Source organism: Lithobates pipiens, unplaced genomic scaffold (assembly GCF_037356315.1).
Source record: "Lithobates pipiens isolate NorthernLeopardFrog02 unplaced genomic scaffold, aLitPip1_a1.2 Scaffold_23, whole genome shotgun sequence".
Classification (NCBI taxonomy): domain Eukaryota; kingdom Metazoa; phylum Chordata; class Amphibia; order Anura; family Ranidae; genus Lithobates; species Lithobates pipiens.
In genome coordinates this window covers 193425896-193445816 of record NW_027507785.1, presented here as the reverse complement: position 1 = coordinate 193445816, position 19921 = coordinate 193425896, and the positions used below count along the sequence as shown (strand labels likewise).

The 19921-nt window shown below is 40.8% G+C and overlaps 1 protein-coding gene across 1 annotated transcript in view; it reads left to right on the top strand.

Moving 5' to 3' along the window:
- The window catches only part of LOC143928089 (uncharacterized), a 111293-nt gene that overhangs the window by 75027 nt on the left and 16345 nt on the right, over positions 1 to 19921 (top strand). The window contains exons 22-28 of the mRNA XM_077452709.1: positions 2345 to 2608; positions 7519 to 7782; positions 10587 to 10844; positions 14629 to 14889; positions 15053 to 15313; positions 15983 to 16240; positions 17485 to 17772. Of these exons, the coding sequence (XP_077308835.1) occupies positions 2345 to 2608; positions 7519 to 7782; positions 10587 to 10844; positions 14629 to 14889; positions 15053 to 15313; positions 15983 to 16240; positions 17485 to 17772 (1854 nt within the window). The remainder of the gene's footprint in view (positions 1 to 2344; positions 2609 to 7518; positions 7783 to 10586; positions 10845 to 14628; positions 14890 to 15052; positions 15314 to 15982; positions 16241 to 17484; positions 17773 to 19921) is intronic.

The window sequence follows — 19921 nt, the reverse complement described above, 5'->3', positions numbered from 1 at the left end:
CAAAGTTGTCCGAAAATCCGAGCGTTCTGAACGTGGTGACGTGGAACACGTACGACGAGACTATAAATGGGCCAGTAGCCAATAGCTTTTGTCTCGTAATTTATTCTGAGCATGCATGGCACTTTGTCCATCGGAATTGTCTACACACGATCGGAATTTAAACGATCGGATTTTGTCACTGGAAATTTTTTGATCCAGCTCTCAAACTTTGTGTGTCGGAAATTCCAACGGAAAAAGTCAGATGGAGCCCACACAGGATTGGATTTTCCGACAACACGATCCGATCGCACATTTTCCATCAGAAAGTCCGACAGTGTGTACAGGGCATTAGAGTGCGTGGCCTGTATATAACCAGCTTTAGGCAAATTTTAACATTTTCTGAAAGATACAAATTATTTAAAATTAAATATTTATTTATGGAAAAATACTATAGATCATATGGTGCACTTAAAGTATATCCAAATTTTTTTCTAAAGTTGCCTATACATGGTAAGAATGAGATACTCAGGTGTTTGGCTCCAAAACCTAACATGCACATATCTCTAACATATACAGTCTACAGCATGGGTGCTCAACCTGTGGCCCTCCAGCTGAACTACAAGTCCCATGAGGCATTTCAAGGCTGCACAGTTACAAGCATGACTCCCAAAGGCAGAGGCATGATGGGAATTGTAATTACGCAACAGCTGGAGGGCCACAGGTTGAGCACCCTTGGTCTACAGCAGGGGTGCCCAACCTTTTTAGGAGTGAGGGCCACTTAAGCAACTTGGTAACCAGTCGCGGGCCACAATGAGCGGAGCGGGCGGATGACAGATCACGGCTACTCTATAGGCCCTCTGATCCGATCCACCCAGATGAAAGGGGGCGAACTCCCTTCTTTTTTTTTAAATCGGATTTTTAGGACCGGATTGGAGGCAGGTGGGAGAAAATGGACAAAAGTCTGTTTACATCTGCTGCTCCGTAGAGGTAAATTGAGGGTCCAATTGGGTAGGGCCGATTGTGTGAAAAGCAAACTCCTGGAAGTGTTGAGTCAAAGAACTGTGATAACAGCATATTGTAACATATACTGTTCTGTGTCACCACCTGGGAGCACAAGAATCTCTTTAAAGTTGCAGGATTTAGAACAGTCTGATCTTCTCCAGAGCTGGTGGTAATGCGAAAGTTGTGCTGCAGACAGATATTAGAGTACAAATGTCAGGATTGCTTAGAAGATGATAGCAAGCTGTTCAGACAGTAATGGAACAAAGTACCAAATTATTGAGCAGAGATGATGTCAGAACAGACTGGAGGTTAAAGCTGTAAACCCTTAGATATACTCAGTGAAGTGACTGGCCTCAGGTGATACACAGAGATGAAACACATCCTCCTACAAGTTGTACCTGTTTATCTGTAATCTCCTCTTTAACTCTGTCCAAATCCAAAACTGATAAAACTTGTCTAAATCTCAGACTAAACAGGGTAGAAAGCTGAAATTGTACTTTGCAGAGCTCAGTGAGGAGAGCTCTGAGAGCTGATTGGAAGGAAAATAATCCTCCCCCTTTCATACAGCACACAAGCAGGAACGGAGCTGAGGCTGTCAATAAACTGGAGCTCCTTCCTCTATCACCTTATTTCTCTTGGTGTCAGAAGTGATTCATGTTGATAGCAGAGGAATAAAGCAGCTGAAGACATTTAGACACGTAGTGCTCTTAATTGAGACAAATACACACAACAGAGGGATATGTTATTTTTATATTTCATGCCTGATGTTTACAATCAATTTAAATTTGGCAGCAGGCAAGCATAGTCAAAAAACATTCACAAGATCAAGGCAGACAGCAAACATAAAGAGACCAAAAACAATCTAAGTTGTAACTAGTCAACCAGAGCACCAGACATCCAAGAATTAGCAAAGTGCTTGTCAGAAACAGAGGCAAAAGGCAAGTCTATCATAAACATGAAAAACAGGTCTGCAATTCATAAAACTAGGCTAACAGGCCAGTATAAAGACACTTTGATTAAAAACACTGACTAGAGTATAGTGATTCAGATGTGAGTGGTGCTGACAGAAGCCAGGTGTGCAGCTTCAGTGCCGACTATCCTACAACAAAGTGCTACACAGCTGCAGGTTGATAGTTATACGTATGCTAAGGAATACAAAGATATGACTGGACTTTATACATTTTTAACTAATTATCATATACATGCATAGTGAATGACTGATGGGGAACAGGTTATATAAAGGAAATTTAGGCCTAAATCGTGGTTTGCCCAGGTACCCTAAATTGATATGGCTGGTGAAAGATTATATTACTTTCAGAATTGTATCTTTGTCCACGCTGATGTTCATTTCATGTATTAACAGTGCCGTGTAACCCAACTAATGCCGAAGCCACCGTAGACTGTTCTTCAGCAGACCTTATAAATGTCACCTGGGCTCCCAGCAAAGGAGCCATGTCCTATATAGTGACAGCAAAAGGAGATGATGGGCACACTCTTTCATGTGGCACAACAACAAGTACATGTTTTATCAAAGACGTACACTGTGGAGATATTTATTCAATCTCAGTTACAGCGTGGAGCATAGACTGCAGCAGCGACACTGTCTTCGTAGGAGTTTTTGAGACGGGTAATACAATTTTCACTTTCTATTCTATTGTTGTCAGAATATCTTATAACTGTCTGCTTTTTATATATTAACAAATCTATAACTAGGGTTGCACTGATACCAAGCATTTCCATGAGTACTTGTACTCATGTAAATGATCCAATGCTTGACCCGATGCTTGGGCAGCCTCAGGGATGATCAGTGCAGCAGTGAGGGAAGTTACAAGCACCGATCTCCCTGTATAGCTTTTCTGACAGTCGTTTCACCTCCTCTACCTCCTGTGGCTGTCAGGAACATCTGAGCTTGTAACTGCCTCCACCGCCGCACCAATCACTCACGGCTTTCCCCCTCTGTCCTCCCCGTGTCCTCCTCCAGGTCCCGATCCGTTTCGTCCTCCGGATCCCCCTCTGTGCCCTCCTCCAGGTCCTTCTGCATCCTCACCAGCTGGAGAGCGGATAAAGGAGCCGGTAAATCTGTAATTCACCGGCTCCTTCCTTTTCTGAATGCACAGTCAGTGATTAATGACTCTGTGCATTCATAACTGAAACAATGTAGCCTGTGTTTATGATGCTTCTGTTTATTAATGGAGAGGAGCCTCATCTCCAGTGCAGCTGAGGCTGCAGAGAAAGGGACTGGGGAATCTCTATCCTCAGTCCCTTTCCCTGTCTCAAAGGGGTGATATTAGGGTCTGCTTAGACCCCCAATATGTCACCAAAGAACCACCCCCAAATAAATATGCTAAAAAATAAAAATAATAATACAAAAATTAAGTAAAATTTTTAAAAAACATTTAAATTTTAAATTGTAAAAAAACTAAAAAAAAAAAAAAAAACGGACACCGTCACCATTCACTGCCGCCCCCCCCCCCCCCCAAAAAAAAGAAAGCAAAATAACAAGAAAATAATAAAATTGAAAAAGAAAATTAAAAAAAAATGTAAAAAAAAATACAAAATAAAAATAAGTAAAAAATAAATAAATAAATAAATAAATAAAACTACTGACACGTGCCACTGTCACATGACATCTATAACGCTTGACTGCAAAACCATCATCCCTACACTGATATGAGCTAGGCATATTTATAAGGGATGGAAAAAAGAACATGTATGTATTGCCTATTGCAACCAACTAAGTGCAAAATGAAAATCATGTTTGTATTACAGTGGAGGAGGTTTTGCCGGCTATAAAACAAGCCCCACTGGGCAAAGCGCCGGGACCAGATGGGTTCACAACCCTATACAATAAAAAGTTTTCTCCTTCTTTGACTCCGTCTTTAGTGCTATTCTTTAAAGCCATCCAAAAGGGAGATCCAAATGACATAGACTCTAATAGAGCATTTATTATCCTCGTTCCTAAGCCCCACAAAGACCACAGCGATGTAGCTAACTACCACCCAATATCCTTAATTAATACTGACTTGAAACTATTTAAAAATAGTAATTTTTAGCTAGCTACATATACTCTAACCAAGTAGGATTTCTTCTGCACAGACAGGCTGCCGACCAGGTCCATAGAGCAATTGACCTTATTTCCATTTTTTTTTCCATTCCTTTTCTTTTCTGGATGCTGTCGAGATGGAACTTCAGTCCTAAGTTCCTGACCGCGCTGAACTCATTATATAGCTCACCCACGGCTCAGATAGTTCTGAGGGGTCACAGTTCGGACCAGATACCCATCTCGTCGGGCACTCAGCATGCATGCCCGTTATCTCCTATACTGTTCGTCATAGCCATCAAAACTCTCGTAATAGCGGTATGGCAGAACCCAGACATTTTAGGGATAGAAAGTGGGGGGAGGAGCAATACGTGTGCTCTATTCGCTGATGACTTCTTGTTGTTTATCACCTCACCCCACACTACTCAGCCACACTTACTTTTCCCTCTGGGCTTTGGGAGAGTTTCTGGGCTCATAGTTAACCATGATAAATCAGAGGCGATGAATGTCAATCTGCCAATTCCGACACTACTGAGTATCCAATCTCAATACTCATTTCAGTGGCAGCAGACATCCCTCTCCTTTTAAGGAATCCGACTGACCCCCAGTGTTTCCTCCCTCTACAAGACCAACTACCTTACTCTATTTGCTAAGCTATTAGAAGACATGCAGACATGGTCAGACATAAGTTTTTCATGGAAGAGTAGGATTGCCTCTGTGAAAATGACAATAATGCCAAGGTTACTCAATTTTTTCCGCACTTTGCCAATGCAGGTCCCTGTTAGCTCCACTCAATGGTTCCAATCCAAAATACACTGATTTATCAGAGGTACCAAAGGCGCCAGAATAGCAAGGGCCACAATATTTGCTCCTAAGAATATTGGTGGACTAGGAGTGCCAGACTTTAGCAAATAGTATGTGGTAGCACAGCCCGCTCAACTAGGCCAACTCGATAGCAAACATTACCAATCAGATTGGGTTGCCATAGATGCCCAGGCAAGTTTCCCACCTGCAATGGATCTCATCCTTTGGGTCCCCCCGAAACATAGAGGGGCTATACTGAGTCCCACTTGCTCCCATTCACTGCAGGTATGGGACAGAAGCTGCAGGAGATGGCATCTGCGTTCATCATATACCCTAGTACAGTGATGGCGAACCTTGGCACTCCAGATGTTTTGGAACTACATTTCCCATGATGCTCAACTACACTGCAGAGTGGCTTAGCATCATGGGAAATGTAGTTCCAAAACATCTGGAGTGCCAAGGTTCGCCATCACTGCACTTGTAGCTCCCCTTTGCGACAACCCCCTGTTTACACTGTGTATGCATCCTGGCAGGTATGGTTGGTGGCTGAATAAGGGAATGCATGGTATAGGTGACTATTTTGATTACAGAGGCATACGTCCCACCTCATATTTCACGGGAAGTCTGGAGATGCCCTCCGCTAAGAGCTTCCACTTGCAACAAATTTATCACTTTCTCCAATCTCTGCAGAAGGGCAGATCTGATGTGGCAGTCCGTACTGTGTTTGAAAACAGGTGCATGAAGGATGCTGCTCTGGGGGGAACATCTCTCTATTATATAAACTGTTCATCAACACAAATGATAGACTATCCTACCAGGTGGCGTGGGAAATGGATCTTTCCATAACCCCTGAGGCGGAAGACTGGCATAAACGGAGCATGCGGATTCAAAGTCCATGCCAGGTAGTGCTTGGTGCCGGAGCGTTTGTCAAAAATGTATCCAGGTACCTCAGCCATATGCTTCAGGGATTGTGGTCAAATAGGCACACGATTACATGTGTAGTGGGCATGCCCTGAGGTTTGCCATTTTTGAATAAGGGTTCACTCACTTATTTTCTCTGTCATGATAGTCAATATCCCTAAATAAGCGAGTATAGCCTTATTAAATAAACCTGTTGAAAATATCCCTCGGTATACCCAGGCCCTAATTTATTTTATGTTCTTAGCAGCTAAAATCACTATAGCAACAGCATGGAAAAGCTCTGTCATAGATATGGCCTTAATGAAATGGAAACTTATGTGGATCATGTTTAATGAAAAGGTAGTGAGTATCTTACGAGATAAGCAACCAAAAACAGTACATATACTGTTCGGGAGTGGGGTGGAGGACACAGGGGGACACCGTGGGGGGAGAGGGGGCTGGAGGAGACAGTTGAACACCGTGGGGGAGAGTGGAGGACACAGTTGGATACCATGGGGGGTGGAGGACACAGTTGGACACAGTGAGGGTTGGAGGACACAGGGGGGTGGAGGACACAGGGGAACACAGTGGGGGGGTGGAGGACAAAGTGGGGGTGGAGGACACAGTGGGGGTGGAGGACACAGTGGGGGTGGACAGAGGGGGACAGTGTGCAGGGTGAAGGACAGAGGGGGACAGCGTGGGGGGGATCATGGGGCCTCCTGTAATCCTGTTGGGGCCATTACTTTGACAGGTTGTCACTCAAACTGGCCCACTTAGCCATCGGCCCACCGGGAAACTCCCGGTAGTCCCGATGGCCAGTACATGCCTCTTAAGGTCTCAACCTCAGGATCTTCCTGCCCTTATTAATTCTTATTTTGATACACAGAGCAATAATCCTGACTGCTACCTCTCAGGGTTAATAATGTCTTCGTAATGTACTAAGTTCATAACCCAAAGCTTATTTTCCTTGTTTATTTCTGTTCATACCCATATGTTCCACCGTGGCCTTATTGAAGACCTAACTGGTCTACCAAGATCTTCCCCTGACAATTTCCTACTCTCCTCCCCTCATTTTTGCACCAATTCTTGTTGTATGATTCAGAGCATGTAAGGATTGTTTGCTGCACTGCACAGTGTTCATTTACTCTGTATTTTTCAAAATACCAATAAAAACGATTGAAACAGAAAATAAAAGTAATGTTCGTAAAGATGTACATACACCACAAGCACCAAACCAATGGTGAAATAGTCCAAAATTGTTCACAAAGGGCTCATATACACTGAGTGCTGAGACAAGGTCATCTAGTACCCAGGGTAAAGATGCCGAACTGCGCCCCCTGCCCCATGAAGTATGAGCATAACGCATCAGCAAAAATCCCCCCCCCTAAAAAATTGAGCACTAATTTGCATGCTCAACTCGTGAAAGCATAAATTCCCTTTTACAAACCAAAATTCTCTCCAAGCAGAAATGCAAAAATCACTCCTTCTAACACAAATCTTTGACCCCCCCCCCCCAATACGAAAGTATAGAACCACTGTGAGTTTTTTTTTTTTATTATTGATGTTGGAAATTGCTATCCTGATGACCCCAATTCTCCTTGTTTTGTTCAAAGTATATACTGTATGTGGTGAGATTTTCCCAAAGGAGTCACAGAAAAAAATAAGAGCCTGACAGATATTTTAAGCCCACATAAAACCATCCACAATGAATAAAAAGTTTTGGCTGGAGTTGGCATGCTCTGCTCTTTCTCGTTTACCTGTGGCTTCTTAACCAAATGTATCTTAATTTTTAGTTCCATGCACTCCGGACATAGTTGAGGTGCAAATTGACTGTTTGACAAATGAAGCTCTCGTGTCCTGGAAAGAAAACAATACCCATCCCACCTACAATACAGCAGTGGCTACAGATCCCCTGGGAAAAGAACTGTCTTGTTCTCAGTTTAATAATTCCTGTTCCATATCCGGTCTGGAGTGTGGCCTTAAATACAGCTTCCAGGTGCATTCTTCTAACCATGACTGCAGCTCATTAAATAGTTCAGCCTACATATCTAATACAGGTTAGTGCTGTAATCTATATGAGAGATATTACCAGCGCAGAATTATGTGCCAGAGGAATTATTGCAAAAAATCATGTTTTTTTTTTTTTTTGCAAAACTCACCAAAAATACTATGGTGTTAGTTAAACCAGTGTTTCTCAACTCCAGTCCTCAAGGTGCCCCAACAGGTCATGTTTTCAGGATTTCCCTCAGATTAAATGGCTATGGTAATTACTAAGGCAGTGAAACTGATCAAATCACTTGTGCAAAATAACGGAAAGCCTGAAAACATGACCTGTTGGGGCGCCTTGAGGACTGGAGTTGAGGAAAATATCCAGTATTAGAGAATCATTATTTCAGCAAAATAGTAATTTGGTCTGTCACCAAAACCAAAGTCCTCAGGAACTAATGAAAAACGCCCCAAGGAGAGACAAATTAACAATGAGTTTGCAATCTATTCTGTAGATTTAATTTCTCACTGGTTTGAACTATCAATGTGCTTGTGAATGAGCAAATGGGAGACAAAGCTGTAAAGCTTCTGGAGGAAAAAGCGGAGCCACCTATGTGTCTATACAATGTAACAGAGCCTAAAAACATTTTACGATGGCACAGTCCTATATTTTTTATTCAATAGAAATGTTGAAAATGATATTGTGCTTGTGTGAACTAAATTATTTTTAATGTATTTTTTACCGCAAAATTTGCATCTTGGTCAACATTTATGCAAGAATTGTGGGGCATACAAATACAATAAAAATAAATATCAAAAATAATATACTCTATTAATTGTATAGGTCCTCTGTTTTTGGAAGATATATAACATCCTGGGAAGCAGGGGATCCTTACTGATGTCTACACATGTGCATGACATTTATATAGCATTATTAAGTGCCACCTTGCTGTCCTATTTTACTTTGATTGGTTCAGGAAAACCCTTAGCTTGTGGTGACGGAGTCACACTTTTTTCCACTGGTAAAACCTAGCATTGAAAGTATTCATCCATCCAAGCTGCAGTGCCTAGCTTACAACTATGCAAAGCAGAGATTAATTAAAGGCTTCCATATAAGAAACTGATCAGAGAAACCACAAAGGTTGCCCAAAAAAAATCTGAAAATTTGGGGTATGTAGTAGGCAGAATCTTCTACTAACTATCCATCAAATGAAACTTCTATTTGATTTGAACAATGGCTCTTACATGTTTAGGTCTGATGTACCCAGACTGCAATGCCATATGCCCATTTGTGATCTGTTATGTCTAAGGGTACTACTAAGGTTGAAATAACCCATATTTGGGACGGCACACAACACGTTTGGCTTAGCCTTTTTTTTTTTTAGTTTCTCAACCAATTATACTCTATATATAGAGGTTTAGATATTATTTTGCATTTATTCCTGCAAACAGTCTGTGATTAGGTGTCTCATTTAATCTGTCTTCAACAAATTAATAATTTGCCAATTGTCTGTGTAATACATTCATTCTGTGTATGCTATATGGCAGAGACCTTGTCTTCTCTATTCATTTGTCTGCATATGTACAACATGCAGTGGGTGCATGTCTTTGTCAGTATTGCCACTGTTATTTTGCTAATTTCAGTACTAAGAAAAACTCTTTTGGATTAAAAAGAGTCCACCCAGTTCTAATTTAGTTTTGCATAGATGCTTACAAGTTGAATGGCTCCTCGGAATTTTATGACTCCCAGGGAAACCTTCCCACTTTCCAGTTCCACCCAGGCAGCCACCATTACAATTTGATTGTGTCCCATTCCCCAGTGGTTTCTCTATAATGTTGAATAAGTAAGATCTTAGAATCTAGAATCCCAGAATCTAGCTAGAAGATAGTGACACACCTGGTATAGCAATGTGTGAAGAGGGCAATATACAAATCCATGTGAAGAAATCTTGCAACCTGCACCTAAGACTCCTTGACTGATTCAATCCACCATCACCGACTCAAATCAAAAACGTTTGTTTTGTGGGGATTGGCTATTCTTGTTGCTGCATTTGTTCCAGTCAAATACTGGAGTACAGTTTAAATATCTTCTTTCAATTTTGGTTGAGTTGGATTAGGGTTTGATATGTAGTATTTTCTGTAAAATAGTCTATCACTGTCTAACTAAGTGCTAATATACACAGGCTTTTGTGAATAATTAGTCATCTTGAGGATCAGGCTGTGCTTTCTCTTACGCCCTGTACACACGGTCGGGCATTCCAACGACAAAATCCATTGGATTTTTTTCCAACGGATTTTGGCCCAAACTTGTCTTGCATACACACGGTCACACAAAGTTGTTGGAAAATCCGATCGTTCAGAAAGAGGTGACGTAAACCACTTACGACGGGACTATAAAGAGGGCAGTAGCCAATAGCTTTCGTCTCGTAATTTATTCTGTGGCACTTTGTCCATCTTAATTGTCTACACAGTATCGGAATTTAAATGATCGGATTTTGTTGTCGGAAAATTTTAGATCCAGCTCTCAAACTTTGTGTGTCAGAAATTCCAACGGAAAAAGTCTGATGGAGCAAACACGCGATCGAATTTTCTGACAACAAGATCCGATCACACATTTTTTGTCGGAAAGTCCGACCGCGTGTACAGGGCATAACTCCCAAATACAAGTCAGTATAAATTCATCGCGAAAAAATGCTTTAAATGCAAGGCACAAGCAATGCAAAAGGGATTACTAAAAATTCAAAATTAATATCAAATACCTGTGTATGTTAGCCTTGGAAGGGCAAACATCAGTAAATACCAAGAGCTTAATAAAGTAAATCACTTTTTTATTCTACAAAATTATCTAATACAATTTTTTTTCTCTTTTTAATAGCCCCTTGTCAGCCCATAGATGTTATAACGAATGTACATTGTGAAAACAATGCTGGAATTATATCCTGGGCGGAGAGCAGAGGGGCAATACATTATATGGCGACACTAACTGGAAATGGATCAACTCTGAACTGTAACACTACAGATACGACCTGTTCATTTAATGGATTGCAATGCAGCCAAAGTTACAGTGTAAATGTAATGGCCATGGATGACAAATGTGTCAGTGTATTGTCTGCCATCAGTACATTTCTAACAGGTAAATAGAAAACATATTGCCCATATGAACTTTTCCAATAGTTTTGTAGAAAACATTATTTTTTGTGTACTTTAGAAATGGTATAAAGCAACAGAATACATTCCTAACATGTCAGAGCATAAAGTCCAGCATTTATAAAGCTTGTCTGAGCTGTCAGAGACCTCTGTAGAGCTCGGTGAAGAGAACACTGAGAGCTAAATGGAGGGAAGGGACACTTTCAAACAGCACACGGAAATAGAGCCGAGACTGTCAATCAGATGGAGGTCCCTCGCCTGTCACCTTTTTTTCTCTTGGTGTCAGGAAAACTTGTTAGAAGTGATTTATGCTGATAGCAGAAGAATGAAGCAGCAGACAGAAATTATACTTAGTGCTCCTAATTGATCATATTTCATGTCTGAGGTTTACAACCACTTTAAATTACTTTGCAAAGTGGTCACTGTCCACAGTGCAATAAAGAGTGCTGACATCAGTAACATTAAAGGGTTTACAAACCCTTGTTTTTTTTTTTTTAAATAACAAACATGTCATACTTACCTCCACTGTGCTTTTCATTTTGCACAGTGTGGCCCCAATCATCATCTTCTGGGGTCCCCCGATGGCTCTCACGGCTCCTCTTCACATTGGTAAACCCCCTGGGAGAAGCACTCTCTCCCGGGGGGGGGGAGGTACCTTTCGGGCGCACTCCCGCATCCAGCATTTGTGTCTATAAACAACCCCGACACTCGCATCATTGGATTTGATTGACAGCAGTGGGAACCAATGGCTGTGCTGCTATCGATCTGTCCAATCAAGAGCCGAGAACCCCAGGCAGAGAGGTACAGCTTGTCTCCGCCAAGGGAACGAAGATCTCAGGTGAGTAAAACGGGGGGGGGGGGGGGATGCATTAAGGTGAAAAAATATAAGGGTTTACAACCCCTTTAACATATGTTCAGAAGTTGGTGCTTGAAACAATGGAATCATGACACAGTCAAGTAACTACAGTAATTAAATACATGTAAGTTCATGTTATATATTGATAAACAAATTGGTATTTCAGCTATTTGTTTTAGCAGGATGTTAAAGATACTTCTGAGATTTTGCTCTCATAAAGTTATCAAACATATGCTTGATTCGGTTTCGGACAAGTGTTTGACTGCAAATGGAAGCCACAGTTCCATTGAATTAAGTAGTTTCCAATTGAAATGCATTTTTTTTAGCCAATGTACGGTGTATAACTATTTAAAAAGGGTTCATAAAACCTATAAATGTTGCAATTACTGTTTCTGCCAATATGATTTTGCTGTATGCCTTGGAGAGCATGCTGGTGTTACTAAGCTGCATAAGAACACTCAATCTTTTGGGGGTCATTCATTAGGAGTATTGTACTTACAATGGAGAACACAGAAATTTCACTGGAACTTTTTTTTTTAACTTCTTGATTTGTGTTTTGTGATTTTTGATTCACTGTATGCGAGTCACTAGTATCATGTTAACTTTTTTTTTTTTTTTTTATATATGTTATATGAACTGGACATATACTGCATTTCTGGACACTATGTCCACATTTCATCTGATCACATATGTTTGTTTGTTTTTTTTTAGAAATAGTGCTGCATATTTTGATTTTAGTTTGTTTTACACGGTTTCTCGTGTTGTGCAAGCTGTTTTTTCTAGGTATTTAACATCTTTAGTGTGGCTCTAAAGCATAATGTACACGGGGCATTTTGAAACCTCTCCTGAATGATTTAAACTGACAGATAGTAACCGACATTTAAAAAACGTCCATTTTGCCACGTTTATGTGCCACGTTTAGCTGTGTTTGCGCTTAAAAGCTTTTTTTTCCCCTACAAATAGTCAAAAATGTATCTCCATTAAAACGGCTAAACGCAAGTTACCACGTTTACAAGCTGTTACAGCATTTGGCGTTTCAAATTCCTCTTAACATCTGTCCTGAATGTATTTTTTTGCTTTCCAAAAAATGCTTCTAAAGTCAAGTGCCTAGAAACTACTAGAAACTAACCTGTGTACATGTACTGATAAGATACCAGAGGAGAGTTCAGGGGTACCTGAAAAAAAAACTCCAACTGCTCCTAAATGTCTGTTTACCAGCAGCAGTGTACATGAAGCCTAATGGGCCGTACACACGATAGGATTTTCCGACAACAAATGTTGGATGTGAGCTTGTTGTCGGAAAGTCCGACCATGTGTATGCTCCATAGAATATTTGTTGTTGAACTTTCTGCCAACAACTGTTTGAGAGCAGATTCTCAATTTTTCCAAACATGTGTACACAATTCCGATGCACAAAAGTCCACACATGCTCGGAATCAAGCAGAAGAGCCGCACTGGCTATTGAACTTAATTTTTCTCAGCTCGTCCTACGTGTTGTATGTCACCGCATTCTTGCCGATCGGAATTTCTGACAACATTTGTGTGACCGTGTGTATGCAAGACAAGTTTGAGCCGACATCCATTGGAAAAAAAATCCACGGTTTTGTTGTCAGAATGTTCGATCGTGTATACATAGCATAAGTCTTTACACTAGTTTTACAAATCTTTCTTGAAGTCTTTTGCAGCAAACCCCATTGAAGTGTATTGGGGCAACTCTAGTTATTCTATTTTGGACATATGTAAGGCTAAAAAGAAATCTATTGTCAAACACAAGGCATGTTAAAGCAGGCACTGCCATGGAGGACATGTGACAATGAAAAAATATATATACAGTATATACTATATACACGCTTACAATATGGCTGCTGTGATCCAATCCTTTTGTAGAAATGGGTTGGATTATCCATTCCTTCAAATTATTGCCATTTGTAGCTGACAAGGAGCAAAGGCTATGCATTGCATTTTAGGTGATTCTTTATTTCTGGTGGTGAACCTGCAAGGTTTTTGGCTAAATGTTTGTGATTTGCAAACTTTTCGAGACCCAGGGATTCTCTGTAAAGTCATGGTAGACGCAAGCCAAAACCTCATCCCGGCTGACAATAGTAAATTCATATTTTGATATGACTTGCCTAATATCCTAGTTGGTTTACTTTTGATCTTGAGGTCTATGTAAAGTCAACATTTGTTTTGTTTAGGATAGCATAAAGAAGGGTTAGAACCCCCTTCAAGTTTAATTGCTGTCTGTGTCCCCACTAATTCTTGATCTGGGTGACCATTATCTTTATTACAATAATAGGAAATCAACTATTTTGAGAAGTCACAGAAAAATAAGTAAATAGGAAACTTCACAGTGAGGAAAACTGTGAAAGAGGCTTCATGCACACTTCAAAGGAGTACAGCAAAAACTCATTTAGCTGTATTTCTCCTGTCCACTGACATCACAGAGACAGCTCAGGCTGGGGCAAGATTGGAACAATATGGTCGGGATCCACCCACAACCCTGGATCGGCACCTGGCTCAGCCTCTCAATGAGCCTTTGAGAGCCTGAGACAGCAGCTCCCGCCCCAGCACTCCAATGAGTGCAGGGGGCAGAACAGACAGTGGTGACTAGCAGTCACCAGCTCTCACAGAGCAATCAGCGGCATTTGATCGCTCGTTTCGCAGTCTTAGAGCTGGCAGAGACAGATGCAACCTTGGACTGATGTTGCATCCACCTAGGTAAGTATGATTCTTAAAAAAAAAAATACTGAACTTCCCTTTTAATTTTATGCAAGTTGTATTAGATTATTGTGTATAAGATGATTTCTTTGTAGTCATTCCTTTTGGCAATTACATCTAGGTAATTAACTTTTTTTATGTACAGTTCTTTTTCAATGATAAATCCTACATAGTTAACCATATTTCTTTTGCTCAGCTCCTTGTCAGCCCCAAGGTTTCAGCATTGACCTTGACTGCAGCAACCAGTCTGTTTCCATGTTGTGGGAAGAGAGTAATGGAGCCCAGCTATACCATGTGGACATTGAAAGCAGCATTGGTGAACTAAACTCATACACTACAACCAGTCTCTTCTTTAGCTCGGAGGTTTTGTCATGCAGCAAGACATATTGGTTTACCGTTATGGCAATTGGTGAAACATGTAACAGTTCCAAGAGTGTGACACTTTATGAAAACTCAGGTAGTGACTATTTCTCTTTCATAATCTTAATAATTCACCATTTCGTAAGCTTTCACTCAATGAATTACATTGTACTATTTTCAAGACAATGTTTTTTAAAAAGTGGCAACAATAATACTTATTGTAGAAATGAAATAATCTCTGATATTTCCTGTTTTCCCAGCACCCTGTGTACCAGTTGATGTGCAATACACAACCAAGTGTCCTACCACAATGGCCCTGTTGACATGGTCTGCAAGCGAAGGAGCTATTGATTATCATGTATCAGCCAGTGCACCTGGAGGACTAGAAAGTCATTGTAATAGCTCCAGTACCAGCTGCTCATTATCAGGTCTAGACTGTGGCTTGTCCTATAATGTCCAAGTAGTGGCTGTAGGCCAGAAATGTAGCAGCAATGGGAGCTCATTGGTGCTTCTGGACACAGGTAATTGTTACAAACTTTTTAGTGTTCATTAGTACATAACCTAGATGAGCCAAACTGGCAGTGCATACTTCCTTAAATGCCAAAGGTTGACACAGTGTTTAACTCTTCCATCAAGATTTGAAAACTAGTGAGTGCACATGTAGATGCTATAGAATAGTCGCCATTTCCATCTTTGGCTTGACATTTGTGGTGGGTGATGTGCCTGCCTATTACTCTTAAAGGTGTCTCCCAATGCATATTTGAGATTTTCAAAACTCACTGAAAGTTAAAGATGCTTTGCTAGCTCTGGGATTTTGCAACCAGATTTAATTTCAAATAAAATTTAATTACGTGTGCAATTATTGTGATGCGTTGTAATGCATTGCTGGAGCCTTACAGAGTTCTCAATGTAATTTGCTGCATTCAGTACAGTAAAGGAAACCTCTTCAAGACCCTATTCTGTTGTTTTCTCTTGTCTGCATACTTTTTAAAGGCTTCAGACATAAATGTCTTATATTTCAAGTCAGCCTTTTTAATGGGAATGGTTGTTTATTTTAATGTAGAAAAATAATAGTGATAAGTGTTTAATGATAAATTACATAAAGCTGATTTATAAATGCATCCGACTAATTATAGCATGTATGTATTTTTAAGCAGTAAAAATCAAAAAATTTGGTTTATGTTTAACAGCCCCATGCCTGCCAAAGAACTTGGACGTTCACATGGACTGTACAAATAACTCAGCCATTTTGTCCTGGGAGGAAAGCAGAGGGGCACAGCACTATGTTGGCGAAGTGGTATCTGATCAAGACTCTGTCTTTTGTAATACTGAAGGCACAAACTGCATTGTACCAGACCTAAGCTGTGGCACCCTCTACTCCTTCTCTGTGCTGGCTATGGACATGCAGTGCAACAGTTCATTCACTGAGCCTGTACTGTCTGGTATGGGTAAGTTTTATAGATACAAATGTCTGCTAAATATTTGTATATTGGGGTATAATAAAAATGATTTCCTGAGATTTGATGGTTTTAAGAACTTACAATTTAAAAGTTTAATAGGTTAGATTGTCAGTAGTCAGTAAAAAAAGTTGGCAGATTCAGCCCTGGTTTGACATGTCAAATTGACAGCAATGGCAGGGTCCAAATTGGTGCTGCGCCGCACTAATTTCCAAAAGTAGTTCCTGTAGTACTTTTTGCAATTTTGGGTAGTGATTTCCATTGAGATCTATGCAGAAACCCACACAGATGTCTCTGAAATCACCCCCAAAGTCGGAACTGACATGCGGGAATGAAATTGTGCAAGTTCAGCTGAACACGCACAATTTCATTCCTGCAGTCAGTCTGAGCCTAGGATTAAGTCTCCGTCTGTCTCTGTAAAGCATGTGCTAGGCATTTATGGAAGGTGACTGATTTGATGGAACATAGTGCAGCTTAAAGTGGAACTTCACAACTGTATTCATTCCTTTCTGCCGGGCCGCCATCTTGCAAGATTTGGCCTATGTGCAGATGCAGATCCAATTTCTACTAGATATTTGGGATCTGGCAAAGACCATAGTCACATCCACGCACATTTGATGAATTTTTTGTGTATGCACACAAAAGATGCCATTTCATTGCTTCAACAACAAAAAGTTGGCAGATCCAGCCCTGGTTTGTCTTTTAATATGATAATGAGCAGAAGCACACTAGCAAATCCACCAAGGAATGGCTCAAAAAGAGCTTGGACCAATGTTACTATGTATATATCATACCTGGGCAATGCCAGTGGAAGCTGGGAACCACTGAAGTAGACACCACTATTCCAGTAATCTCTAATTGCTTCCGGGTCCCATGCTGAGAAGCTGCCCTGCTTCATTCTGAACACAGGAGTTCAGCCCCTCATCACAGGCACCATTCTACATGAATACAAAGTATTCTTTGATTGGAGAAGATGCAGAGGACAGTGAAATTATGGAAGCTAGTTGAAATCACTACAGTGATTTTCAGCTTCCAGGGACATCGGCCAGGTATGGACCAATGTAATTATGTATAAAATATACATACCTGTAAATCACCTTTAAATTGTTCTGTGAGTTGGAAATCTCTGTAATCATCACATTCTGGCAAAAGCAGTGGGATCGGAAAGTATAATTGTCACACAGACAACCTTTTCATTTATACAAACTATTGTTGTGTTTTGGTGTTTATTACAGTCCCTTGCCCCCCTGAAGAAGTGGAAACTTCAATTTATCGTGGAGATGTGAAGCCACAGGAAGTGGAAATATCCTGGAATGGAAGTCATTGCGGTACAGATTACATGGCCACGGTCCAAGGACAAATCGGATATGATCCAGAGTCCTCCTTTATTCTGAATTCATACTGGACATCATACATGGACTTCTACATTCCAGTACCCTGCAGCTCATTTTACAATGTTACAGTAACTGCTCGCAACCCTGCAGGATCAAGCTCTCCTAGCACACCTATAACAGGTTACACAGGTCTGTGCATGAATTTACACAACAAATTCCTATTGCAACATTTATATTAAAGTTTAACTAAAGACAAAGCTTTTTTTTTAGCTTCGTTATCATCAAGACTGAATGTGACAGAAAATCACAAAATTGGTTGTCACTACTGGAACTGGGTGGGGCCGGGGATTACTAGTGTGACAATGGTGATAACCAGGGATTTCTGCTACTCTGGAGAGATTTCCTCTCACTTCATGCTGTGGGTAAAAGACAGGACATTGGGAAATCTCCCAATGGGACATGGAAAAAAAAGAAAAAACTGACGGGTTATAAGCCCGTCCTATTCTGTCTGAATTTAAAAAAAAAAAGTTTTGCCTTTAGTTCTATGTTAATATTTTATCTTAAAAGCAATGTTTAGGTATATTCACACTAGATGTGGTGGGACTGCATTGGATGGCTGTTCCAGCACAGTTCCACTGCATTAAAAAGAGAAAATGCTTTGTCTCCTATGTGCCCAGTTCACACCACTGCGTTGCATTGATGTGAGGGCACATTGCACTAAGAAAAAGTATGGCATGCGGTACTCCTTATCAGTGCAGCGCGGTGAGAGGCAATCCACTGCCTTGCAATGCGAGGCTGGAAGATGAACTTTATGAGATGTCTTTGTAACATCTCAATAAAGTTAATTTAAAAATTAATTAAACATTGTGATCCACTGAGCTCATCATCAATGTTCTGATCCCAGTCAGATTACACTCTACATCAGCTGCTGTGCTTGCAATGAAGTGACCGCTGTGAACCAGCCCTAAGGAAAGCATGGAGGCTGCCATTGTTGAGTTTTGCATTCTGCATTTGTTGTCCCGATTCTCTTTCTTTAAAGGTCTGAGACACTGAACCAGAATGATTATAGATACGTACAGCTACCTTTATGCTAATGTCACTTATGCAATCCTGCCCCTGGCAAGAACTCTCCAGCAGCAAGATCACTATGTAGCACACAGAAGGGAAGGGAAACATTCACCTGCTTTCCCGTGTCGCTCCCTCCTTAGCTTGTTGTTCCCTCATTGGTGACTTATGTTTAGAAGCATTTTCGGCAGAACGGGATAGGGGGTGAGAGGTACAAGTCAGGAGAGTATTCTCCCTGCATATTTTAACAATTCCGACACTGTCAGAAAGTCTGAATCAATTGCGTGACATAAGCTGAACTTTGACCTTTTTAAAATGAATACTCGTTCCAGGTCAGTGGCTCAGAAAACATTGCAGGTAGGTCAGCGTAACAGCCAATTTAAACAATTATTTATATTGATAACTTTTCGCAAAAAATTATTTGGGGCTAATTAAATTAGCCTTAGCCCTCTGAAGAGTGATCTGCAGTGGATCTGCATTTGACAAGTGGTAAAGAAGAGTTGTTGCCTCCTCAGTCCTCACTTCTTGTTTTTAATGTCTAAAAACGAGCACCACCATTTAGTTTAATGGGTCATGTTTGGCACATAGTACAGCCTGCCGAATGCCACAGAGAGGAACATTTTTGCTGCATGTGTACACCTCTGTTTACTGCCTTTGCAGCTTAAAGGGTGGCAGTTAAAACATGGCTCAATTGTGTGACCCCCAACTGCACGTGTGAACATGGCTTTTTCAAGTTGGAAAGTCTATTTAACTGAAATCTCTAATTTTTGTCACAAATAATTTTTGTAGCTAGAATGTTTAACCACTTCAATACCAGGCACTTTCCCCGCTTCCTGCCCAGGACAATTTTCAGCTTTCAGTGCTGTCACACTTTGAGTGACAATTGCGCAGTCATGCAACACTGTACCCAAACTAAAGTTTTATAATTTTCTTCCCACAAATAGAGCTTTCTTTTGGTGGTATATGATCACCTCTGCGGTTTTTATTTTTTGCTAAACAAGCTAAAAAAAGCCTGAATGTTTTGAAAAAAAAAAGTTTTTCTTTGTTTCTGTTATAAAATGTTGTTTTTCTGACAGCTCTATGTCAGCCACCACCGGGTAAGGCCCCACCCACCCCCATGCAATCAGGACCTAACTCATAAATTTGACCCCAATGCCTTGAACAGTGTTCCTTTTCTTTCCTCTGTGTGGTCAGGACCTGGTGCAGTCTCCTACCTTGCTGGATCAATGATCTGGTAATCCGTCCAGTGTGGGCCTCCTGGACGTAGCTCCCA